Below are 21,455 nucleotides of genomic sequence, written 5' to 3'. Positions count from 1 at the left end.
TTCTGCTTGCTAATGATTCATTGAGAATTTTTGCATTTATATTCATCAAAGACACTGGCCTGTAATTTTCCTTTTGTCTTTGTCTGGTTTGGGTATCATGGTTATGGTGACTTCATAGAATGAATTTGAGAGTGTTCCCTCTTCTTCACTTCTTTGGAATAATCTGAGCAGGACAGGTATTATTTCTTCTTTGTATGTTTGGTAGAATTCCTCAGTGAGGCCATCTATAGCTGCACTTTTGTTTGGAGCAACTTTTTTTTTTTAATTACTTAAATTTTTATTACAGATTCTAGAGATCAGTCTGTTAAAAGTGTCTCTTTCTGCTTGACTCAGTGTTGACAGGCTGTATGTTTCTAGAAACTTCTCCATTTCTTCTAGGTTGTCAAATTTTTTGGCATGTAAATGTTCATGGTATTCTCTAATGATTTTTTGTATTTCTGCAGTATTGGTTGTTATTTCCTCTCTTTCATTTCTTATCTTATTTACTTGGGTCTTCTCTCTTTTTTTTCTGGTGAGCCTTGCTAGGGATTTGTCTGTCTTGCTTATCTTTTCAAAGAACCAGCTCTTGATTTTCTTGATCATTTCTATTGTAATTTTTGACCTCTATTTTATTTATTTCCTCTCTGATCTTTATTATTTCCCTACTGCTGACTCTGTGTTTTGTTTGTTCTTCTCTTTCTGATTCTTTTAGGTGGTAAGTTAGGTTGTTTATTTGAGGTTTTTCTTGTTTCTTGAAGAAGGGCTGTATTGCTATGAACTTCTCTTTTAGAACTGATTTGATGTATCCCATAGATTTTGTAAGGTTGTGATTTCATTTTCATTTGTCTTGAGGTATTTTCTGATTTCTTCTTTGATATCATCGTTGACCCCCTGGTGTTTTAGTAGCATGTTGTTTAGTCTTCAAGTGTTTGTTCTTTTCCTGTTTCTCTTTCTATGGTTGATTTACAGTTTCATACCATTGTGGTCAGAAAACTTGCTTGAAATGATTTCTATCTTCTTAAATTTTTTGAGAATTGGTTTGTGACCCTAGTATGTGGTCTTATCCTAGAGAATGTTCCATGTGCGCCTGAAAATAATGTGTATTCTGAGGGTTTTTTTTTGACGTAGTATCCCGCAAATATCAATTAAGTCCAACTGGCCTATTGTGTCATTTAGGACCTTGGTGACCATATTGATTTTCTGTCTGGAAGATCTGCCCATTGATGTCAGTGGGGTGTTAAAGTCTCCTATTATTATTGTACTATTGTCCATTTCTCCCTTTGCATCTGTTAATATTTGTGTTATATATACTCAAATGCTCCTATATTGGGTGCATATATGCTAATGAGTGTAATATCCTCTTCTTTTATTCATCCCTTTATCATTATACAATGTCCTTCTTTGTCTTTCTTTATGGCCTTTGTTTTAAAGTCTATTTTGTCTGATATGTGTGTTGCTATCCCCGCTTTCTTCTCATTTCTATTTGCATGAAAAAATCTCTTTCCATCCCCACACTTTCAATCTGTGTGTGTCTTTTGCTCTGAAGTGAGTTTCTGGTAGGCAGAATATTGTAGCTTCTTGGTTTTATTAATCCAATTTGCTACTCTATGTCTTTTGATTGGAGCATTTATTCCATTGGTCCACTGACATTTAAAGTAATTTTGATGGGTATGTACTTATTGTCATTTTAAAGCTTGTTTTCCATTTGTTTTTTTAGTTCTTCTTTGTTCATTTCTTCTGTTTTTCTTTTGTGGTCTGATAATTTTCTTTTGGAGTTTGCTTGAATCCTTTTTCTGGGTGTGTGTGTGTGTGTGTGTGTGTGAATCTCTTGTTGATTTTGATTTGTGGAGTCCAAGTATGTTGCCCCATAACTATATATACTTATTTTAAACTGATGGTCAGACAAGTTCAAACATATTCTAAAAGACCTACATTTTTATATTTCCTCCCCCACATTTTGTGATTTTGATGTCCTATTTTACATCCCCATGCTTATTCTCTTGCTGTTAATTGTACTTATAATCACTTTTACAATTTTTTATCATTTTAATCTGTTTACTGGCTTTTTAAAGTGCTCTTCAATCCTTTTATATATTTGCCCTTCCTATTGAGATGTTCTCTTTCCTATAGATTCTTCTTTTCTATTGAGAGAAGATCCTTCAATATTTCGTTTAAGGAAGGTTTAGTATTGTTAAATTCTTTTAGTCTTTCTTTGTCTGAAAAATTATTTTATCTATTTGAAATTATATTCTTTTTGGGTACCTTACCCTAGGTTCCAGGTTTTTCCCTTTCACGACTATGAATACATCATGCCACTCCCTTCTACCTGCAAAGTTTTATGTGGAGCATTTTCTACTTTGCTTCTGACCTTACCTACAATATAACTACATAACTTTGTTTGCCACAGTGCTTAATAGACCCATAGGTAAACACTTTTAATAAATATGATTAATGTATTTTCTTTCATCTGATCTTTTTGATTTCTAAGCTCCTTCAATTTATCTTTCCTTGATTCTGTTTATTTTTCTAAATAAAGACTTTTAGAATTACTTTGGGTTCTGTGACTCACACTAGAAAAATTATGAAATTATTCTGCTTTCAAAAACTTTCCAAATTTTAAGTTAAGTGTTGTAAAAAGGTAGAAAATATCACCACAAGAAAACACTGAATTTTTATGAAAATAAGCATTTTGATGTAGTTTGTTCAATTACTTTGAAAATTCAACAAGAATTTCTTTAAAAGCTAGAAAGGGAAAATTTATAACTAATGTATGAATACTGCCTGTATGGGCCAGGTTGCCAGTATTGGCCAGATGACACACTCAGAGGTAATTCAAGAGAACACAATGAAGGGACTACTTCAACTAGGAATGGTGAAGCAGCCAAGGGTTCAGTGTGTAACAGCTTGAAGTCTTTAAAACCCTACCCTGAAGGGGCAAATAGAAGACACTGTGATGGAATCTATGAAAGCAGTCACACAATGTGAAAGGGGCTTCCTACAGGAGCCACTGTCAAACCTGGGTCCAGCAGAAGAGAGCAGGGTATGGGGATGAACATCCTCATTTCTTTCTCTTTCTGTCTTCTGATTTCTTGTGAGTGCCTCCCTTGGGCCTAACCCAAGAGAAAACCAGGTGGCAAGAAAGCCTGAGGGACACAGCCTGTAGAGGTCAGCCTCCTGGGGCACAGAACAGAATGAAGAAGGCAAAAGTAGTGGTATGAGAAGGCAAACAAAAATAACTGTCAGAATAACCCTAAAAATGCCAGAATTCTTTATATGAAGGTTGGGGCCAAGTCTCAAGATAAGTCAGGATCATTTGGAAAATAATCAGAACATTTGGGGAAAAAAATCCCTTTTTCATTGTTTGCATGCTTTTTACATTAGTTTGTCAGGTTAAGGATGTCCTGTCTCCTATTTTTGGAAGGGAGAGAAATGTTTTAATTAGTGCCATCCTAATCTAGCACTATTTCTTTAAAATGTAATTTACAATTGATTTTACAGTGCTTATTATGTGAGTGGTGCTCCTCTAAAATTTTTTGCAAATACTGACTTATTTAATTTAATCCTCATATGGTAATGTGACCTATCCTCATTCAGTATCTGAGGACACTAAGACCCAAAGAAATGAAGTGCTTGCCAAGTTCACACAGATAGGAGGTGGTGGAGCTGCCCCTTAAACAGCTCTGTGCTCCAGTGTCCATGCTCCTAAACCCCACAGTGTGTCACCACTTTTATGGGGGACTTGTTCCATGACCAAACTCCCAGTACAAATAAATTTTAAATGGATGACCATATCAACAGATCAGAGGTGGTGATTTTTTGCAACCCTCTCTACCATAATGACTTGTTTGTAGGAACTTTAGAGAAGATTCATTTTCTACTCACAGTCAAACCCAGTACAAAAACTATTCAAGAATATTTTGATGTAAGTACGCACAAATTGGTTGCTGTTTGTCTGAGCTACAGATTTTAGAGGGACATTTGAGGATTAAGTGTGATTAGATGCAGAGGTATGGCAGCTTTCTTTTTTTAGCTTTCAAACTGTACTTTTTTTTTTTGTGGTACGTGGGCCTCTCCCTGCCGTGGCCTCTCCCACCGCAGAGCACAGGCTCCGGACGCACAGGCCCAGCGGCCATGGCTCACGGGCCCAGCCGCTCCACAGCACATGGGACCTCCCTCAAGACCAAGGCACAAACCCGCATCCCCCGCATTGACAGGCGGACTCCCAACCACTGCGCCACCAGGGAAGCCCTCAAACTGTATTTTAAAATATTTTTTATTGAGGTAAAATTGATTTACAATGTTGTATTGGTTTCAGGTGCACAGCAAAGTGATTCAGATATATATATATATATATATATATATATATATATATATATATATATATATATATATTCTTTTCAGGTTCTTATCCCTTATAGGTTATTACAAGATATTGAGTATAGTTCCCTGTACTATAAAGTAGGTCCTTGTTGTTTATTTTATATATAGTAGTGTGTATATGTTAACCCCAAACTCCTAATTTACCCCTTCCCCCCTTTTTCTCTTTACTAACTATAAATTTGTTTTCTAAGTCTCTGAGTTTATTTCTGTGTTGTAAATAAGCTCATTTGTATTTTTTTTTAAGATTCCACTTATAAGTGATATCATGATATTTGTCTTTCTCTGTCACTTAGTATGATAATTGCTAGGTCCATCCATGTTGCTGCAAATGACATTATTTCATTCTTTTCCATGACTGAGTAATAGTCCATTGTATATAGGTACCACATCTTCTTTATCCATTCATCTGTCAATGGGCATTTGGGTTGCTTTCATGTCCTGGCTATTGTAAATAAGGCTGCAATGAACACTGGAGTGCATGTATTTTTTCAAATTATGTTTTTTTCCAAATATATACCCAGGAGTGGGGCTGCTGGATCATATGGTAGTTCTATTTTTAGTTATTAAAGAAACCCCCGTACTGTTTTCCATAGTAGCAGTATCAATTTACATTCCTGCCCACAGTGTAAGAGGGTTCACTTTTCTCCACACCATCTCCTGTATATATTATTTGTAGACATTTTGATGATGGCCATTCTGACCATGTGAGGTGATACCTCATTGTAATTTTGATTGCATTTTTCTAATAATTAGTCATGTTGAGCACTTTCTCATGTGCCTGTTGGCCACCTGTATGTTGTCTTTGGAGAAATGTCTATTTAGATGTTCTGCCCATTTTTTGATTCTTTTTTTTTTTTTGATATTGAGCTGTATGAGCTGTTTTTATATTTTGGAAATCAATACCTTGGTGTTTGCATTATTTTCCCCCATTTCTTAGGTTGTCTTTTTGTTTTGTTGATGGCTTCTTTTGCAGTGCCAATGCTTTTAAAATGAATTAAGTGCTATTTTTTAATTTTTATTTTCATTACTCTAGGAGACGGGTTGTAAAACATATTGCTGCAATTTACGTCAAAGAGTGTTCTGCCTATGTTTACATCTGGGAGTTTTATAGTATCTAATCTTGCATTTAGGTCTTTAATTCACTTTGAGTTTATTTTTGTATATGGTGTTAGAGAATGTTCTAAGTTTATTCTTTTACATGTAGCTGTCTACTTTCCCCAGCACCACTTATTGAAGAAACTGTCTTTTCTCCATTATATAGTCTTACCTCCTTTTCATAGATTAATTGACCATAACTGAGTGGGTTTATTTCAGGGCTTTCTATCCTGTTCCATTTATCTATAATTCTGTTTTTGTGCAGTACCATACTGTTTTGATGACTGTAGCTTTGTAGTATAGTCTGAAGTCAGGGAGCCTGATTCCTCCAGCTCCATTTTTCTTTCTCAAGATTGCTTTGGCTTTTCAGGGTCTTCTGTGTTTCCATTCAAATTTTAACATTTTTGTTCTAGTTCTGTGAAAATGTCATTGGTAATTTGATAGAGATTGCATTGGATCTGTAGATTGCTTGGGTGGTATGGTCATTTTAAAAATATTGATTCTTCCAGTTCAAGACCACTGTATATCTTTCCACCTGATTGTACCATATTCAATTTCTTTCATCAGCATCTTACAGTATTCAGAGTAAAGTTCTTTTGCCTCCTTAGGTAGGTTTATTCCTAGGCATTTTATTCTTTTTAAATACAATGGTAAATGGGATTGTTTCATTAAATGCTCTTTCTGATATTTTGTTGTTAGAGTAGAGAAATGCAACAGATTTATGTGTATTAATTTTGTATCCTGCAACTTTACTGAATTAATTGATGACCTTTAGTATTTTCTGGTACCATCTTTAGGATTTTCTATGTATAGTATCATGTGTCCTGCAAACAGTGACTGTCTTACTACTTATTTTCCAATTTGGATTCCTATTATTTCTTTTTCTCCTTTTATTGCTATGGCTAGGACTTCCAAATCTATGTTGAATAAAAGTAGTGAGAGTGGACATTCTTGTCTTGTTCCTGGTCTTAGAAGAAATGCTTTCAGCTTGTCACCATTGATTACGATGTTAGCTGTGGGTTTGTCATATATGGCCTTTATTATGTTGAGTTATGTTCCCTCTGTGACCACTTTCTGGAGAGTTTTTATGATAAATGAATGTTGAATTATATCAAAAGCTATTTTTTGTATCTATTGAGATGATCATAAGTTTTTTATTCTTTGGGGCTTCTCTGGTGGTGCAGTGTTTAAGAATCCACCTGCCAATGCAGGGGACATGGGTTCAATCCCTGGTCCAGGAAGATCCCACATGCCATGGAGCAACTAAGCCTGTGCACTGCAGCTACTGATCCTGCACTCTAGAGCCCACAAGCCACTACTGAATCCCACAAGCCTAGAGCCTGTGCTCTGCAACAAGAGAAGCCACCACAGTGAGAAGCCTGTACAGTGGAATGAAGAGCAGCCCCTGCTTGATGCAACTAGAGAAAGACTGCATGCAGCAACAAAGACCCAACACGGTCAAAAATAAATAAATAAAATAAATAAATTCATAAGGTTTTTATTCTTCAATTTGTTGTATCACACTGGTTGACTTGCAAATATTGAAAAGTCTTTATATCCCTGGGATAAATCCCACTTGATCATGGTGTATACTTCTAATGTATTGTTGCAGTGAGTTTGCTAATATTTTGTTGAGGATTTTTGCATCTATGTTCATCAGTGACATTGGCCTGTAATTTTCTTTCTTTCTTTTTTTTTTTTTGTAGTGTCTTTTTCTGATTTTGATATCAGGGTGATGGTGGCCTCATAGAATGAGTTGGGAAGTGTTCCTTCCTCTGCAATTGCTTGGAATAGTTTCAGAAGGATAGGCGTTAACTCTTCTCTAAATGTTTGGTAGAATTCACCTGTGAAGCAATCTGGCCCTGGACTTTTGTTTGTTGGGGGTTTTAAAATTACTGATTCAATTTCAGTACTGGTAATTGGTCTGTTCATATTTTCTAATTCTTCCTGCTTCAGTCTTGGGAGATGGTTCCTTTCTAAGAATTTGTCCAATTCTTCTATATTGTTCATTTTATTCACATATAGTTGCTCATAGTAGTCTCTTGGAGTCCTTTGTATTTCTGTGGTGTCAGTTGTAACTTTTCCTTTTTCATTTCGGATTTTGTTGATTTGGGTCCTCTCTTTTTTTTTCTTGATGAATCTGGCTTATCAATTTTGTTTACCTTTTCAAAGAACCAACTTTTAGTTTCATTGATCTTTTCTGCTTTTTTATCTCTATTTATTTTTGCTCTGATTTTTATGATTTCTTAACTTCTACTTTGGGTTTTATTTGGTTCCTCTTTCTGTAGTTGCTTTAGGTGTAAGGTTAGGTTGTTTATTTGAGATTTTTCTTGTTTCCTAAGGTAAGCTTGTATTACTATAAACTTCTCTCTTAGAACTGCTTTTGCTGCACCCCATAGCTTTGGGATCATCATTTTCATTTTCATTTGTCTCGGTATTTTTGATTTCCTCTTTGATTTCTTCAGTGATCCATTTGTTGTTTAGTAGCACGTTGTTTGGCCTCCATGTGTTTGTGGGGTTTTTTTCCCCCTTGTAGTCGATTTCTAATTTCATGTCATTGTGGTCAGAAAAGATGCTTGATATGATTTCAGTTCCCTTAAATTTATTGAGGCTACTTTGTGCCCAGCACATGATCTCTCCTGGATAATATTCCATGTGCATTTGAGAAGAATGTGTGTTCAGTGCTTTTGGATGGAATGCTCTATAAATATCAATTAAGTCCATATGGTCTAACGTATCATTTAAGGCTTGTGTGTCCTTATTTATTTATTTATTTATTTGTCTGGATGATCTGTCCATTGATGTAAGTGGGGTGTTAAAGTCCCCCACTATTGTTGTGTCAATTTCTTATGTCTGTTAACATTTGCCTTATATATTGAGGTGCTCCTATGTTGGATGCATATATATTTACAATTGTTATATCTTCTTCTTGGATTGATCTCTTGATCATTATGTAGTGTCCTTTTTTGTCTCTTGTAACAGTCTTTATTTTAAAGTCTGATATTTTTCTGATATAAGTCTTGCTACTCCAGCTTTCTTTTGATTTCCATTGTCATGGAATAACCTTTTTCCATCCTCTCACTTTCAGTCTGTATGTGTCTCTAGATTTGAAGTGGGTCTCTTCTAGATAGTATATATACAGGCCTTGTTTTTGTAACTATTCAACCAGTGTATGTCTCGTGGCTGGAACATTTAATCCATCTATATTTAAGCTAATTATCAATATGTATGTTCTTATTACCAATTTGTTAATTGTTTTGGATTTGTTTTTGTAGGTTTTTTTCTTCCTTTCCCCTTTTGTTCTCTTCTCTTGTGATTTGTTGACTTTCTTTAGTGTTCTGTTTGGATTCATTTTTCTTATTTGTGTGTGTATCTATTATAGATTTTTCATTTACAGTTACCATGAGGTTTTGATATAGCAGTATATACATATACATTATTGCTTTAAGTTGCTGGTCTCTTATTTTCAAATGCATTTTAAACATCTTCTACTCTCCTCCTCTCACAATTACTGGTTTTGACATCATATTTTACATCTAATTTTTTTGCATATCCCCTGACTGATTATGGATACAGATGATTTTACTACTTTTGTCTTTTAACCTTCCTAGTAATTTGTATGTGGATACTATTCTACCTTTATTGTTTTTGCCTTTACCAGTGAGTGCTCCCCTTTTCATAATTTTCAGAGGTGTAGAAGCTATTAATATGACCAAATCCAACATGTATGTCATCAATCCCAAAGACTCAGAATGTGTTTCCCACTATGGAAACACTATTTATGTTGATAATTCATTGATTTTCATAAGAAAGAAGATGCTAGCATTGTCATATGAAAATTATTGACAAATATAACTTTTAAAAACCTCAATGACATTTTACAAAAATACCCTTGTAACATAAATAAGTTCAATTTTAAGAACATAAGTTATATCCATTTCCACATGCTCTTGGCTAATTAAATAATTTATCCTTTGATTTCACTAAAATAAAATGAATATTAAAGTGAACACTGATTTAAATTTATAATAAAATAATGAGTCTGTATGATTTTTTTCCAAATAAGAGCTATGAAACTATAGATTTAAAATCCCCAGCACAATAAATCTGCCCAGTTTTGATATCGGCAAAGTGGACAATCAACCATTTGAGTGACATGACTATGATTAATGCATCAACCTCATTTTAAAACTAGGTAGTAAATTTATTTTTAGGAAGTGTAGGTTTCCAGTAAAGGTCTAGCAATTTACATAAGCAGTCATTTGCAGACAATCTAAACAACTGAATTTGGACCACATCATAGTACCACTTAAAACAAACATAATGGGTGGACCTAGAGACTGTCATACAAAGTGAAGTAAGTTATAAAGAGAAAAACAAATATCATCTATTAACGCATATATATGGAATCTAGAAAAAGGGTACAGATCAACCGGTTTGCAAGGCAGAAATAGAGACACAGATGAAGAGAACAAATGTATGGAGATGAAGGGGGGAAAGTGGGGTGGGGGTGGGGGTGGGATGAGTTGGGAGATTGGAATTGACATATATACACTAATATGTATAAAATAGATAACTAATAAGAAACTGCTGTATAAATAAATAAAATTCAAAGAAAAATACATTAAATAATGGTGCCTATCTTATATGGTTATTGTGAGAATTAGATTAAATTAGAATTAGATTAAATATAAAACACTTAGTTCTGGGCCTGGCATACCACTTAATATATATTAGTAATAATTAGTAGTATTTTTATAATTATTATTGAAAGATGTCATGCATATTGTTCTTATCATTAGGGAGAAGCTACAAATCTAAGGATAATCAGCACCATTAAAACAATATATTTAAATCTTGCTTGCAGAGCTTTAATAATGATTTGGCTCAAGGAAATACAATTGTTTTTATTAGCATTTTGCCATTTGTAGCACATAAAATTACTATTTTATCCATCTGTAATGGTTTGATAATATGTCTTGCAACCTTCAATACTTTATAATGTTTCCATTATTTTCATTAATGTATTTACAACATTGTATGCAATAACAAACACTAATTTATAAGCTATATATTAGGTTAGTTGAATTATAGAGATGTATTAGAATTTGTCCATTTTGAATGTAATTGAGCTGAAATTATCCCAGTTGTTCCATTTAGTAATGATGTTAGAAAGCTATTTTTATCATAAACTGTGATTTTATTTGAATATAAATTTAAAGATATATAGGTAAACAATCAAAATTTAAAGTATTTAATATTAATGGGAAAAAGAAAAAAAAATAAAAGATTTAATGTCTTACTCAAACTCAAAATCAGGTCTCCTTCCCCGTTACATCTGTTGTATGAATTTTCAGGCACCTTAATTTTCCTGATATATCTGAAAGTAGAATTTCTAAAATGCATATCTTCCAGTGCTCAGATTTTAGCATGAAGTGGAGTCCTATGCTTTCAATAGTTGCTTAGACAAGATAAGTAAAAATAGGAGCATAAGATTTTCTCAGTTCAGAACTTTATTGCCATAAACCCATGTGCTTGATGCTCTTAAAATACCCTTTGGACTTTTAAAGTCATGCATCTCTTGTATTATTAAAATAAGGAAGAAAAAATCTTTCTGGGAAAACTTTGAAGGTAAAACTAAATGCTTTTCATATCACCAGACTAAGAAAGGATTGAAAGTAAACATATCTACATGATGTAAATTGGATTACGGATCTGACATTTTGGAACATGTTATTTCAGGCACCATTTCTTCATTAAGAGACCCATATACGTGTTTTCCTAGCCCAAAATTTCTCAGTTTTAATTTGTAATCTCCAGATTTTGTAGTAGCCACTTAGTTTTGTATTGGAACAGTTACATCCAACACAAAGTCAACGAAAGCACATATAAATACTCTGGAAGCAAACTGTGTCATGAGGAAGTGTCTTTTCATAGATACCTCTCATTAGTCAGGGAAAGAAGTAATGGAAAATGATATTGACACAATTACCCATTGATGAATACAATCGTTTAATTAGTTTGCTTCTAATGTGCATCACATTCTGAGAGAAATACCTTTGTTAGGACATTTTGGAAGGGACATTCTGTTTCTGAGTTTGCTCCCTTGGGGCATTGGGCTGTTATGTGTAACCATCAGAGAAGTTCTAACCAATCTCTACATCTAGAAAAGTGTTTTTAAAATAAGAACTTTATAAAGAATAACAATGATGAAGACTGAACTCACATGCTTTATCAAAAATTATTTAAAATAGTTTAGCTTAATATCAAAAGTTATATACAACTCATGGAGGATTCTTTTTTTATATATTTATTTATTTATTTGCTAGCACTGGGTGTTAGTTGTGGCAGGTGGGTTCCTTAGTTGTGGTACACAGGTTTCTTAGTTGCAGCATGCAAACTCTTATTTGCAGCATGCATGTGGAATCTAGTTCCCTGACTGGGAATCGAAGCCGGGCCCCCTACATTGGGAGCGCAGAGTCTTATCCACTGCACCACCATGGAAGTCCCACTCATGGAGTATTCTAATATAAATTCCTAATTTCTTCTCCCTAGGGCACTGGTAGGAACCCTTAGTGAGAGCTATGGGATGGCAACTGTGCGGTGTATGTCTCACTACTGCTACCTTCTTAACCATGGCAGACATGGCTAATCCATCCTCATTGCCCCTTTGCCAACTGCAACTTCTGACTCATTAGAGGCTTAGAAGCTACCTCACCTTAGTAAACCCATTCATCACACATATTTTAACTTAGGCATGATTTCAGGCACCAGAAATACTACAGTGAAAAAGTTAAAAAATAAATAGGAATAGTGCCTGTCCTCATGCAGCTGACCAACTGGTGGAATACAGAGTTACACACACAGCTAATTATAGTAGACTGTTTCAAGGATTGCAATGGAAATAACACAAGGTCTCATGGATACATAAAAAGAGATATTGATCTCTTAGATGATAGGAAAGGGAACATTGCAGGTTGGGATTAAAGCCTCTGTCATAGCTTGGAGGATGAAGATAGAGTCTGAATGAGAGAGCAATTCTCTGTAAGAATTCATTACCAACCTGGTACACTCAGAAAGCCAATTCAAAGAATTGGAAAGATATCCCATGCTCTTGGATTGGAAGAATTAATGTTATTAAAATGGCCACACTACCCAAAACAATCTACAGACAATGCAATTTCTATCAAAATATCCATGACACTTTTTACAGAACTAGAACAAATAGTCTTAATATTTATATGGAACTGAGAATTATGGAACTTAATATTTATAAGACTGAGAATTGCCAAAGAAATTCTGAGAAAAAAGAACAAACCTGGAGGTATAACACTCCCAGACTTCAGACCATGCTACAAAGCTACAGTAATCAACACAGCATGATATTAGCCCAAAACAGACATAGATCAATGGAACAGAATAGAGAGTCCAGAAATAAACCCATGCATCTATGGTCAATTAATCTATGACAAAGGAGACAAGAATATACAATGAAGAAAACAGTCTCTTCAATAAGTGGTGCTGGGAAACCTGGCCAGCTACCTGCAAAACAATGAGATTACAACCATAATCTCCCTCCATATTACAAAAATAATCTCAAAGGGGTTTAAAGACCTAAATGTAAGAACTGAAACCATAAAACTCCTAGAAGAGAACATAGGCAGATCAGCCTTTGACATAAATTGTAGCAATATTATTTTGGATATGTCTCCTAAGGCAAAAGAAATAAGACCAAAAATAAACAAAAGGGGCTTAATTAAACTTAAAATCTATTACACAGCAAAGGAAACCATTGACAAAATGAAGAGACAACTCTATGGAATGGGAGAAAACATTTGCAAATGATGCAATAGACAAGGGGTTAATATCCAAAATATACAAATGGCTCACACAACCCAATATCAAAAAACAAACAAACAAAGAATCCAATAAAAAAAATGGGCAGAAGAATTGACTAGACATTTTCCCAAAGAAGACATACAGATGGCTAACAGGCACATGAAAACGTGCTCAGCATTGCCAATTCTTAGAGAAATTGCAGATCAAAACTACAATGAGGTGTCAACTTGCATGGGTCAGAATGGCCATTATAAAAACATCTACAAAAAAATAAATGCTGGAGAGAGTGTGGAGAAAAAGGAACCCTTGTACACTGTGGTGAGAATGTAAATTGGTGCAGCCACTATGGAAAACATTATGGATTCCTTAAAAAACTAAAAATGGAACTGCCATAATGTCCAGCAACTCCATGTCTGGGTCTATATCTGGACAAAATGAAACCTTTAATTTGAAAAGACATATGTCCCAATGTTCATAGCAGCACTGTTTACAATGGCCAAGACATGGGAGCAACCCAAGTGCCAATGAACAGGCAACAGGAATAGGAAGATGTGGAATATATATGCAGTGGATTATTATTCATCCATAAAAAAAGAATGAAGTACTGCCATTTGCAGCAACATGGATGGACCTAGAGGCTATCATACTAACTGAAATAAGCCAGACAAAGACAAATATATGATATCACTTGTATGTTGAATCTAAAAAGTAATACAAATAAATGAATATACAAAACAGAATTATACTCAGATATAGAAAATAAACTTGTGGTTTCCAAAGGGAAAAAAGATGGGGGAGAAAAAAATTAAGAGTGTGGGATTAACATATAAAAACTGCTATATATAAAATAGGTAAGCAACTATGATTTACTGTATAGCACAGGGAATTATACCCATTATCTTATCATAACCTATAATGGAATATTATCTGCAAAAATACTGAACAACTATGCTGTACACCTGAAACTAACACAACATTTTAAAGCAAGTATACTTCAATGAAGAAAGAAAGAAAGATCATCCCTCTGCATAAATGGATTGTGTAAGTTTGTGATACACAAATTTCTACCCAGTTACAGATACAAATGTGAAGCCAGAGAGTCCATAAGGGCAAAAATAACTCCTGACAGGAAGCATAGATTGGTTTGACCCTCTAAATAGATTCTCTTTCATCAAACCTAAATTGATTTTCCAAAATTAAACACTCCCCAAGATCCAGATTTGTCACTCTAACTTCCTGGTCAAAATAGCTAATTTAGAATTTCTCTTGTACAACCTCAAGCCCTGTCAAACCTATCCCTTTTCCAGTATTCTTCATCTTCTGTATAGTAACTTCATTCACCCATTTATCAAGCCAAAAATGTAGTCTCCATATATTTTCTTTTTTTTCACCTCCCACATCAAATCTATCAGAAGGTTGTGTTGGTTGTTACATTTACAAAACATCCTGAACCTCCCCATCTCCCTCCACACCCATCTGTGTAGCCTGATCTGAGCCATCATAATTTCTTGCCTACAATTCCATAAAAGTCTTCTAATGACTTTCACTCCTAACCTGTTCCAATAATTCATTTTTCCCAGAAGCAGGAATCATTCTTCTCAAACCTAAATCAGATATAGCTCAATTGCTTAAAACTCTTCAATGTCTTCCCCTTGCAATTTGAAAAAACAAACAAACAAAATACAATATCCTTTCCCAGCAAACCACGGCCTTCTGCTACCTTTCCTACAAGTGTCCATTAATTATCTTGCTTGCTCAGCCTATTAGCTGTATGTGTATTAATTGCAAGTTTCTGGAGGTGGATTGTTTAGGCTTACATTTTCTAGGATTTACCATTTTCTAGCTTGGGCAAGTTAATGAACCTTCCTGCATCTCACCTGAAAATAAATGATAAAATGGAATGTACTTCAGAGGGGTTTGGGAATACTTCCTGTTTCTTAAAAACTCACATTTGTTCATTCTTCAGGACTTTGTCCCCTGCTGTTTTCTTTACCAGGAGTGTTCATTCCTAGATCTTAGCTTGGCTATCTCCTCCTTATCATTTGGCCTCAGTTGGAAGTCAGCCCCTCAGAAATATCTTCCCTCACCAGCCGGTTTATTTACCTCATCAGTAAATGTCATGTTCATTTGTTTATTTTCCTATATTTCTTCACCTAAGTCTTAGGGGAGTAGAAGCTTGGCTTCTCCTAATACCAAAAATAGTACTGACAGGCAGGAATCAACTTTACTTTGAAGTACTATTTGGAATAAAGAAGAGAGATTGTGGATCTCATTTAATCCACAGAAAAGCAGGGTCCTCGGTTACTAATCAGGAAAACCAAAACAAAATGTTGAAAACATAATGTTGATATTATTTATAGACATATCTGTATCTAGCATAAACATGGAAGAGGAGACATTTCAAACCCAGAATTTTGGATATCTCTCAAGAAGGAGAGAGAAAGAGGAAGAAAATCACAGTAGGGACAAAGTGAGCTCCAGGATTTTTGTTTTATTTGCTTAAGTTACACTGTATTAGACAATATTTTGAAGAATTAATATTTAAAAGTTTTTATTTAAATTACCCATGAAAACAGGATGAGAAAAATCTGCCTTCAATTCCTTATTACCTTATGCCCTCTAATGGCCTCATCGATCACATTTGTTTCCCTCGGATCATTTGTATGAATAAAACCATCATTTTACCTTTTACAAATCAAATGCTGCCTGATTGGGCTTCCCTGGTGGCGCAGTGGTTGAGAGTCTGTCTGCCGATGCAGGGGACTCGGGTTCGTGCCCCGGTCCGGGATGATCCCACATGCCGCGGAGCGGCTGGGCCAGTGAACCATGGCCGCTGAGCCTGCATGTCCGGAGCCTGTTGCTCCGCAACTGGAGAGGTCACAACAGTGAGAGGCCTGCGTACCGCAAAAAAAAAAAAAAAAAAAAAAAATACTGCCTGGCTTAGAAAAGGGCTAAAGGTTTCTCAATTGTTAAAATGCATTAAAACATTAGAGCTAAAATAAACATCTTTAAAAGAAAAAGATATTGGGAAAAATTAAGAGAGAAATTTAGAGGAAGTAGTTAATTCAATTATGTACTAAATTTGCTATGAAGGATATTATAGACTTTCCCAAACCTTACGGGGTTCAGTAAAGGAATTCATAGTAACATATATAACGATGTATATTTTCTTTGAGACTATAGGGACATTATCTCAGACAACAATTGCTAAAATAATACAGGAAAAATTATTAGGAGACAACACTGCATGGTACAATGTTTTATGTTTATTTTGCTCACTTTGTGCATCTAGAAGCCCAGTTTTACTACCCTTCTATTACTTCCCATTTTCTAGAGAAGTAGCTTAGAATAACAAAACCCAAAATAAAGGACTGAACATTTAAGTGTCAATTTAGTACTTTACAAAAGGAGGCACACATTTTCAATGATCATCACATCATTTCCATCGTCCAGTGTCAAAATTGTCTAGTGAAGATGTATACCAGCAAAACTAGGTATACAGTCTTGAAGTGTATTTCATCTAGACCCTGATAAAACCATATGCATTTAGCCCAAGCCATATACACCCATCCAGAGACTGTGGTCCTCCATCTGCTGGATGCTGGTTACTCACACTCTCAAGAGCAGTGCAGAGTTCACATTCCCTGGTTCTTACTGTTGGAATTTCCACTTCTCTGTTTAGTCATCCTTCTCCTTCTCATCTTATGCCAATTTTTAACATCTTCTTAAGTGTCCCCAAAATCCTTCTTTCTTTCATCCTTTTCTTCATCCCCTATCTTTCTGTTGCCTGCTGTCTCGTTCTTTTACTTCAACATGGATTCCCTGCCTAATATTCTGATCTTAACAATGGGAATGTCTTTTAAACCAGGCAGCAAAATGTCATTTCTGAATTGGTACTGATATGAGGACAGTTGCACCTTAATTATCACAGTAGATATTATCTTGGCCAGATGATTATGAAATAGTAAGTGAAATTCCTGTTGTAAATCGTGTGGCATTTTTAGGAATTCTCTTTTCCTGTAATTCAGGTCTCTGGGTTCCAAGATGGGGCATAACAGCACTGTGTTTAAAAAAAAAAATTAATACCTTTAGTCTGTGGAAAGTGTCAATCAAAATATAGAGCTCCAGCCTTAGGCATATCAGCACTCTAATTACAGAAAGTCTGGTTCATCACCAATGTTTTAACACTTGATTTATTTGCTATTCAATTTTTTCAACAGAGCTAGAGGTAATTGGTTTTCCAAATGAGGGTTAAAAATATAAAGTGGAGGCCATACTTATTATGCACAAGTGTCTTATAGTCTATGTAAAGGTTAGTAGGGTGGGCATTCAGGGTGTTGCGCACAAAACTACAGCTTTGACTTGGTACTAATATATATGCAAAGCCACAGTTCCTGGTATAAATAAAGAGAGGTTTTCTAAACTGAAATTTCCCCCAAACCATATGTATTTATTATTATCTAAAACTATAGCTTTTTATTTTTCAAATATGATGTATTTTTTAACATCTTTATTGGAGTATAATTGCTTTACAATGGTATGTTAGTTTCTGATTTATAACAAACTGAATCAGTTATACATATACATATGTTCCCATATCTCTTCCCTCTTGCATCTCCATCCCTCCCAACCTCCCTATCCCACCCCTTGATGTGGGCACAAAGCACCAAGCTGATCTAGCTGTGCTATGCGGCTGCTTCCCACTAGCTATCTATTTTACGTTTGGTAGTGTATATATGTCCATGCCTCTCTATCACTTTGTCACAGCTTACACTTCCCCCTCCCCATATCCTCAACTCCATGCTCTAGTAGGTCTGTGTCTTTATTCCCGTCTTACCCCTAGGTTCTTCATGACATTTTTTTTTCTTAGATTCCATATATATGTCTTAGCATACGGTATTTGTCTTTCTCTTTCTGACTTACTTCACTCTGTATGACAGACTCTAGGTCCATCCACCTCACTACAAATAACTCAATTTCGTTTCTTTTTATGGCTGAGTAATATTCCATTGTATATATGTGCCACATCTTCTTTATCCATTCATCCGATAATGGACACTTAGGTTGCTTCCATCTCCTCGCTATTGTAAATAGAGGTGCAATGAACATTTTGGTACATGACTCTTTTTGAATTATGGTTTTCGTAGGTTATATGCCCAGCAGTGGGATTGCTGGGTCATATGGCAGTTCTATTTGTAGCTTTTTAAGGAACCTCCATACTGTTCTCCATAGTGGCTGTATCAATTTACATTCCCACCAGCAGTGCAAGAGTGTTCTCTTTTCTCCACACCCTCTCCAGCATTTATTGTTTGTAGATTTTTTTGATGATGGCCATTCTGACTGGTGTGAAATGATATCTCATGGTAGTTTTGATTTGCATTTCTCTAATGATTAATGATGTTGAGCATTCTTTCATGTGTTTGTTGGCAATCTGTATATCTTCTTTGGAGAAATGTCTATTTAGGTCTTCTGCCCATTTATGGATTGGGCTGTTTTCTTTTTTGTTGTTGTTATTGAGCTGTATAAGTTGCTTGTAAATTTTGGAGATTAATCATTTGTCAGGTGCTTCATTTGCAAATATTTTCTCCCATTCTGCAGGTTGTCTTATGGTCTCGTTTATGGTTTCCTTTGCTGTGCAAAAGCTTTGAAGTTTCATTAGGTCCCATTTGTTTATTTTTGTTTTAATTTCCATTTCTCTAGGAGGTGGGTCAAAAAGGATCTTACTGTGATTTATGTCATAGAGTGTTCTGCCTATGTTTTCCTCTAAGAGCTTGATAGTTTCTGGCCTTACAGTTAGGTATTTAATCCATTTTCAGCTTATTTTTGTGTATGGTGTTAGGGAGTGTTGTCTTCTCATACTTTTACATGTACCTGTCAAGTTTTCCCAGCACCATTTATTCAACAGGCTGTTTTTTCTCCACTGTATATTTTTTCCTCCTTTATCAAAGATAAGGTGATCATATATACATGGATCTTTGGGCTTTCTATCCTGTTCCATTGATCTATATTTCTGTTTTTGTGCCAGTACTATTCTGTCTTGATTACTGTAGTTTTGTAGTATAGTCTGGAGTCAGGGAGCTGGATTCTGTGAGCTCCATTTTTCTTTCTCAAGATTGTTTTGGCTATTCACTGTCTTTTATGTTTCCATACAAATTGTGAAATTTTTTGTTCTAGTTCTGTGAAGAATGCCACTGGTAGTTTGATAGGGGTTGCATTGAATCTGTAGATTGCTTTGGGTAGTAGAGTCATTTTCACAATGTTCATTCTTCCAATCCAAGAACATGGTATATCTCTCCATCTATTTGTATCATCTTTAATTTCTTTCATCAGTGTCTTATAATTTTCTGCATACAGGTCTTTTGTCTCCTTAGGTAGGGTTATTCCTAGATATTTCATTCTTTTTGTTGCAGTGGTGAATGGGAGTGTTTTCTTAGTTTCACTTTCAGATTTTTCATCATTAGTGTATAGAATGCCAGAGTTTCTGTTCATGAACTTTGTATCCTGCTACTTTACCAAATTCATTGATTAGCTCTAGTAGTTTTCTGGTAGCATCTTTAGGATCCTGTATGTATATTATCATGTCATCTGCAAACAGTGCCAGCTTTACTTCTTCTTTTCCAATTTGGATTCCTTTTATTTCCTTTTCTTCTCTGAATGCTGTGGCTAAAACTTCCAAAACTATGCTGAATAAGAGTGGTGAATGGGGCAAGCTTGTCTTCTTCCTGATCTTAGTGGAAATGGTTTCAGTTTTTCACCATTGAGGACGATGTTGGCTGTGGGTTTGTCATATATGGCCTTTACTATGTTGAGGAAAGATCCCTCTAGGCCTACTTTCTGCAGGGTTTTTATCATAAATAGGTGTTGAATTTTGTTGAAAGCTTTCTCTGCATCTATTGAGACGATCATATAGTTTTTCTCCTTCAATTTGTTAATATGGTGTATCACATTGATTGATTTGCATATATTGAAGAATCCTTGCATTCCTGGAATAAACCCCACTTGATCATGGTGTAAGATCCTTTTAATGAGTTGGATTCTGTTTGCTAGTATTTTGTTGAGGATTCTTGCATCTATGTTCTTCAGTGATATTGGCCTGTCGTTTTCTTTCTTTGTGACATATTTGTCTGGTTTTGGGATCAGGCTGATGGTGGCCTCATAGAATGAGTTTGGGAGTGTTCCTCCTTCTGCTATATTTTGGAAGAGTTTGAGAAGGATAGGTGTTAACTCTTCTCTAAATGTTTGATAGAATTCACTTGTGAAGCCATCTGGTCCTGGGCTTTTGTTTGTTGGAAGATTTTTAATCACAGTTTCAATTTCAGTGCTTGTGATTGGTCTGTTCATATTTTCTTTTTCTTCCTGATTCAGTCTTGGCAGGTTTTGCATTTCTAAGAATTTGTCTATTTCCTCCAGGTTGTCCATTTTATTGGCATAGAATTGCTTGTAGTAATCTCTCATGATGTTTTGTATTTCTGCACTGTCAGTTGTTACTTTTCCTTTTTCATTTCTAATGCTATTGATTTGAGTCTTCTCCCTATTTTTCTTGATGAGTCTGGCTAATGGCTCATCAATTTTGTTTATCTTCTCAAAGAAGCAGCTTTTAGTTTTATTGATCTTTGCTATCGTTTCCTTCATTTCTTTTTCATTTATTTCTGATTTGATCTTTATGATTTCTTTCCTTCTGCTAACTTTGGGGTATTTTGTTCTTCTTTCTCTAATTGCTTTAGGTGCAAGGTTAAGTTGTTTATTCGAGATGTTTCCCTTTTCTTAAGGTAGGATTGTATTGCTATAAACTTCCCTCTTAGAACTGCTTTTGCTGCATCCCATAGATTTTGGGTCGTCGTGTCTCCATTGTCATTTGTTCCTAGGTATTTTTTGATTTCCTCTTTGATTTCTTCAGTGATCACTTCATTATTAAGTAGTGTATTGTTTTGACTCCATGTGTTTGTATTTTTTACAGATCTTTTCCTGTAATTGATATCTAGTCTCATAGCGTTGTGGTCAGAAAAGATACTTGATACAATTTCAATTTTCTTAAATTTACCAAGGCTTAATTTGTGACCCAAGATATGATCTATCCTAGAGAATGTTCCATGATCACTGGAGAAAAATCTGTATTCTGTTGTTTTTGGATGGAATGTACTATAAATATCAATTAAGTCCAT

At 35.1% G+C, this 21,455-nt stretch overlaps 1 protein-coding gene across 2 annotated transcripts in view; it reads left to right on the top strand.

Annotated features, from left to right (window-relative positions):
* The window catches only part of KHDRBS2 (KH RNA binding domain containing, signal transduction associated 2), a 721,722-nt gene that overhangs the window by 514,790 nt on the left and 185,477 nt on the right, over positions 1-21,455 (top strand). The window contains exon 7 of one of the 2 annotated variants that reach the window (XM_032650316.1): positions 20,555-20,578. The exons of the other annotated variant lie outside the window; for it this stretch is intronic. Coding sequence (XP_032506207.1) covers positions 20,555-20,578 — 24 coding nt within the window. The remainder of the gene's footprint in view (positions 1-20,554; positions 20,579-21,455) is intronic. 2 annotated transcript variants of the gene reach the window in all.

This window comes from Phocoena sinus, chromosome 11 (assembly GCF_008692025.1).
Source record: "Phocoena sinus isolate mPhoSin1 chromosome 11, mPhoSin1.pri, whole genome shotgun sequence".
Lineage (NCBI taxonomy): Eukaryota > Metazoa > Chordata > Mammalia > Artiodactyla > Phocoenidae > Phocoena > Phocoena sinus.
Note: the sequence above shows the minus strand (reverse complement) of the source record. Positions and strands in the feature narration are given on the sequence as shown.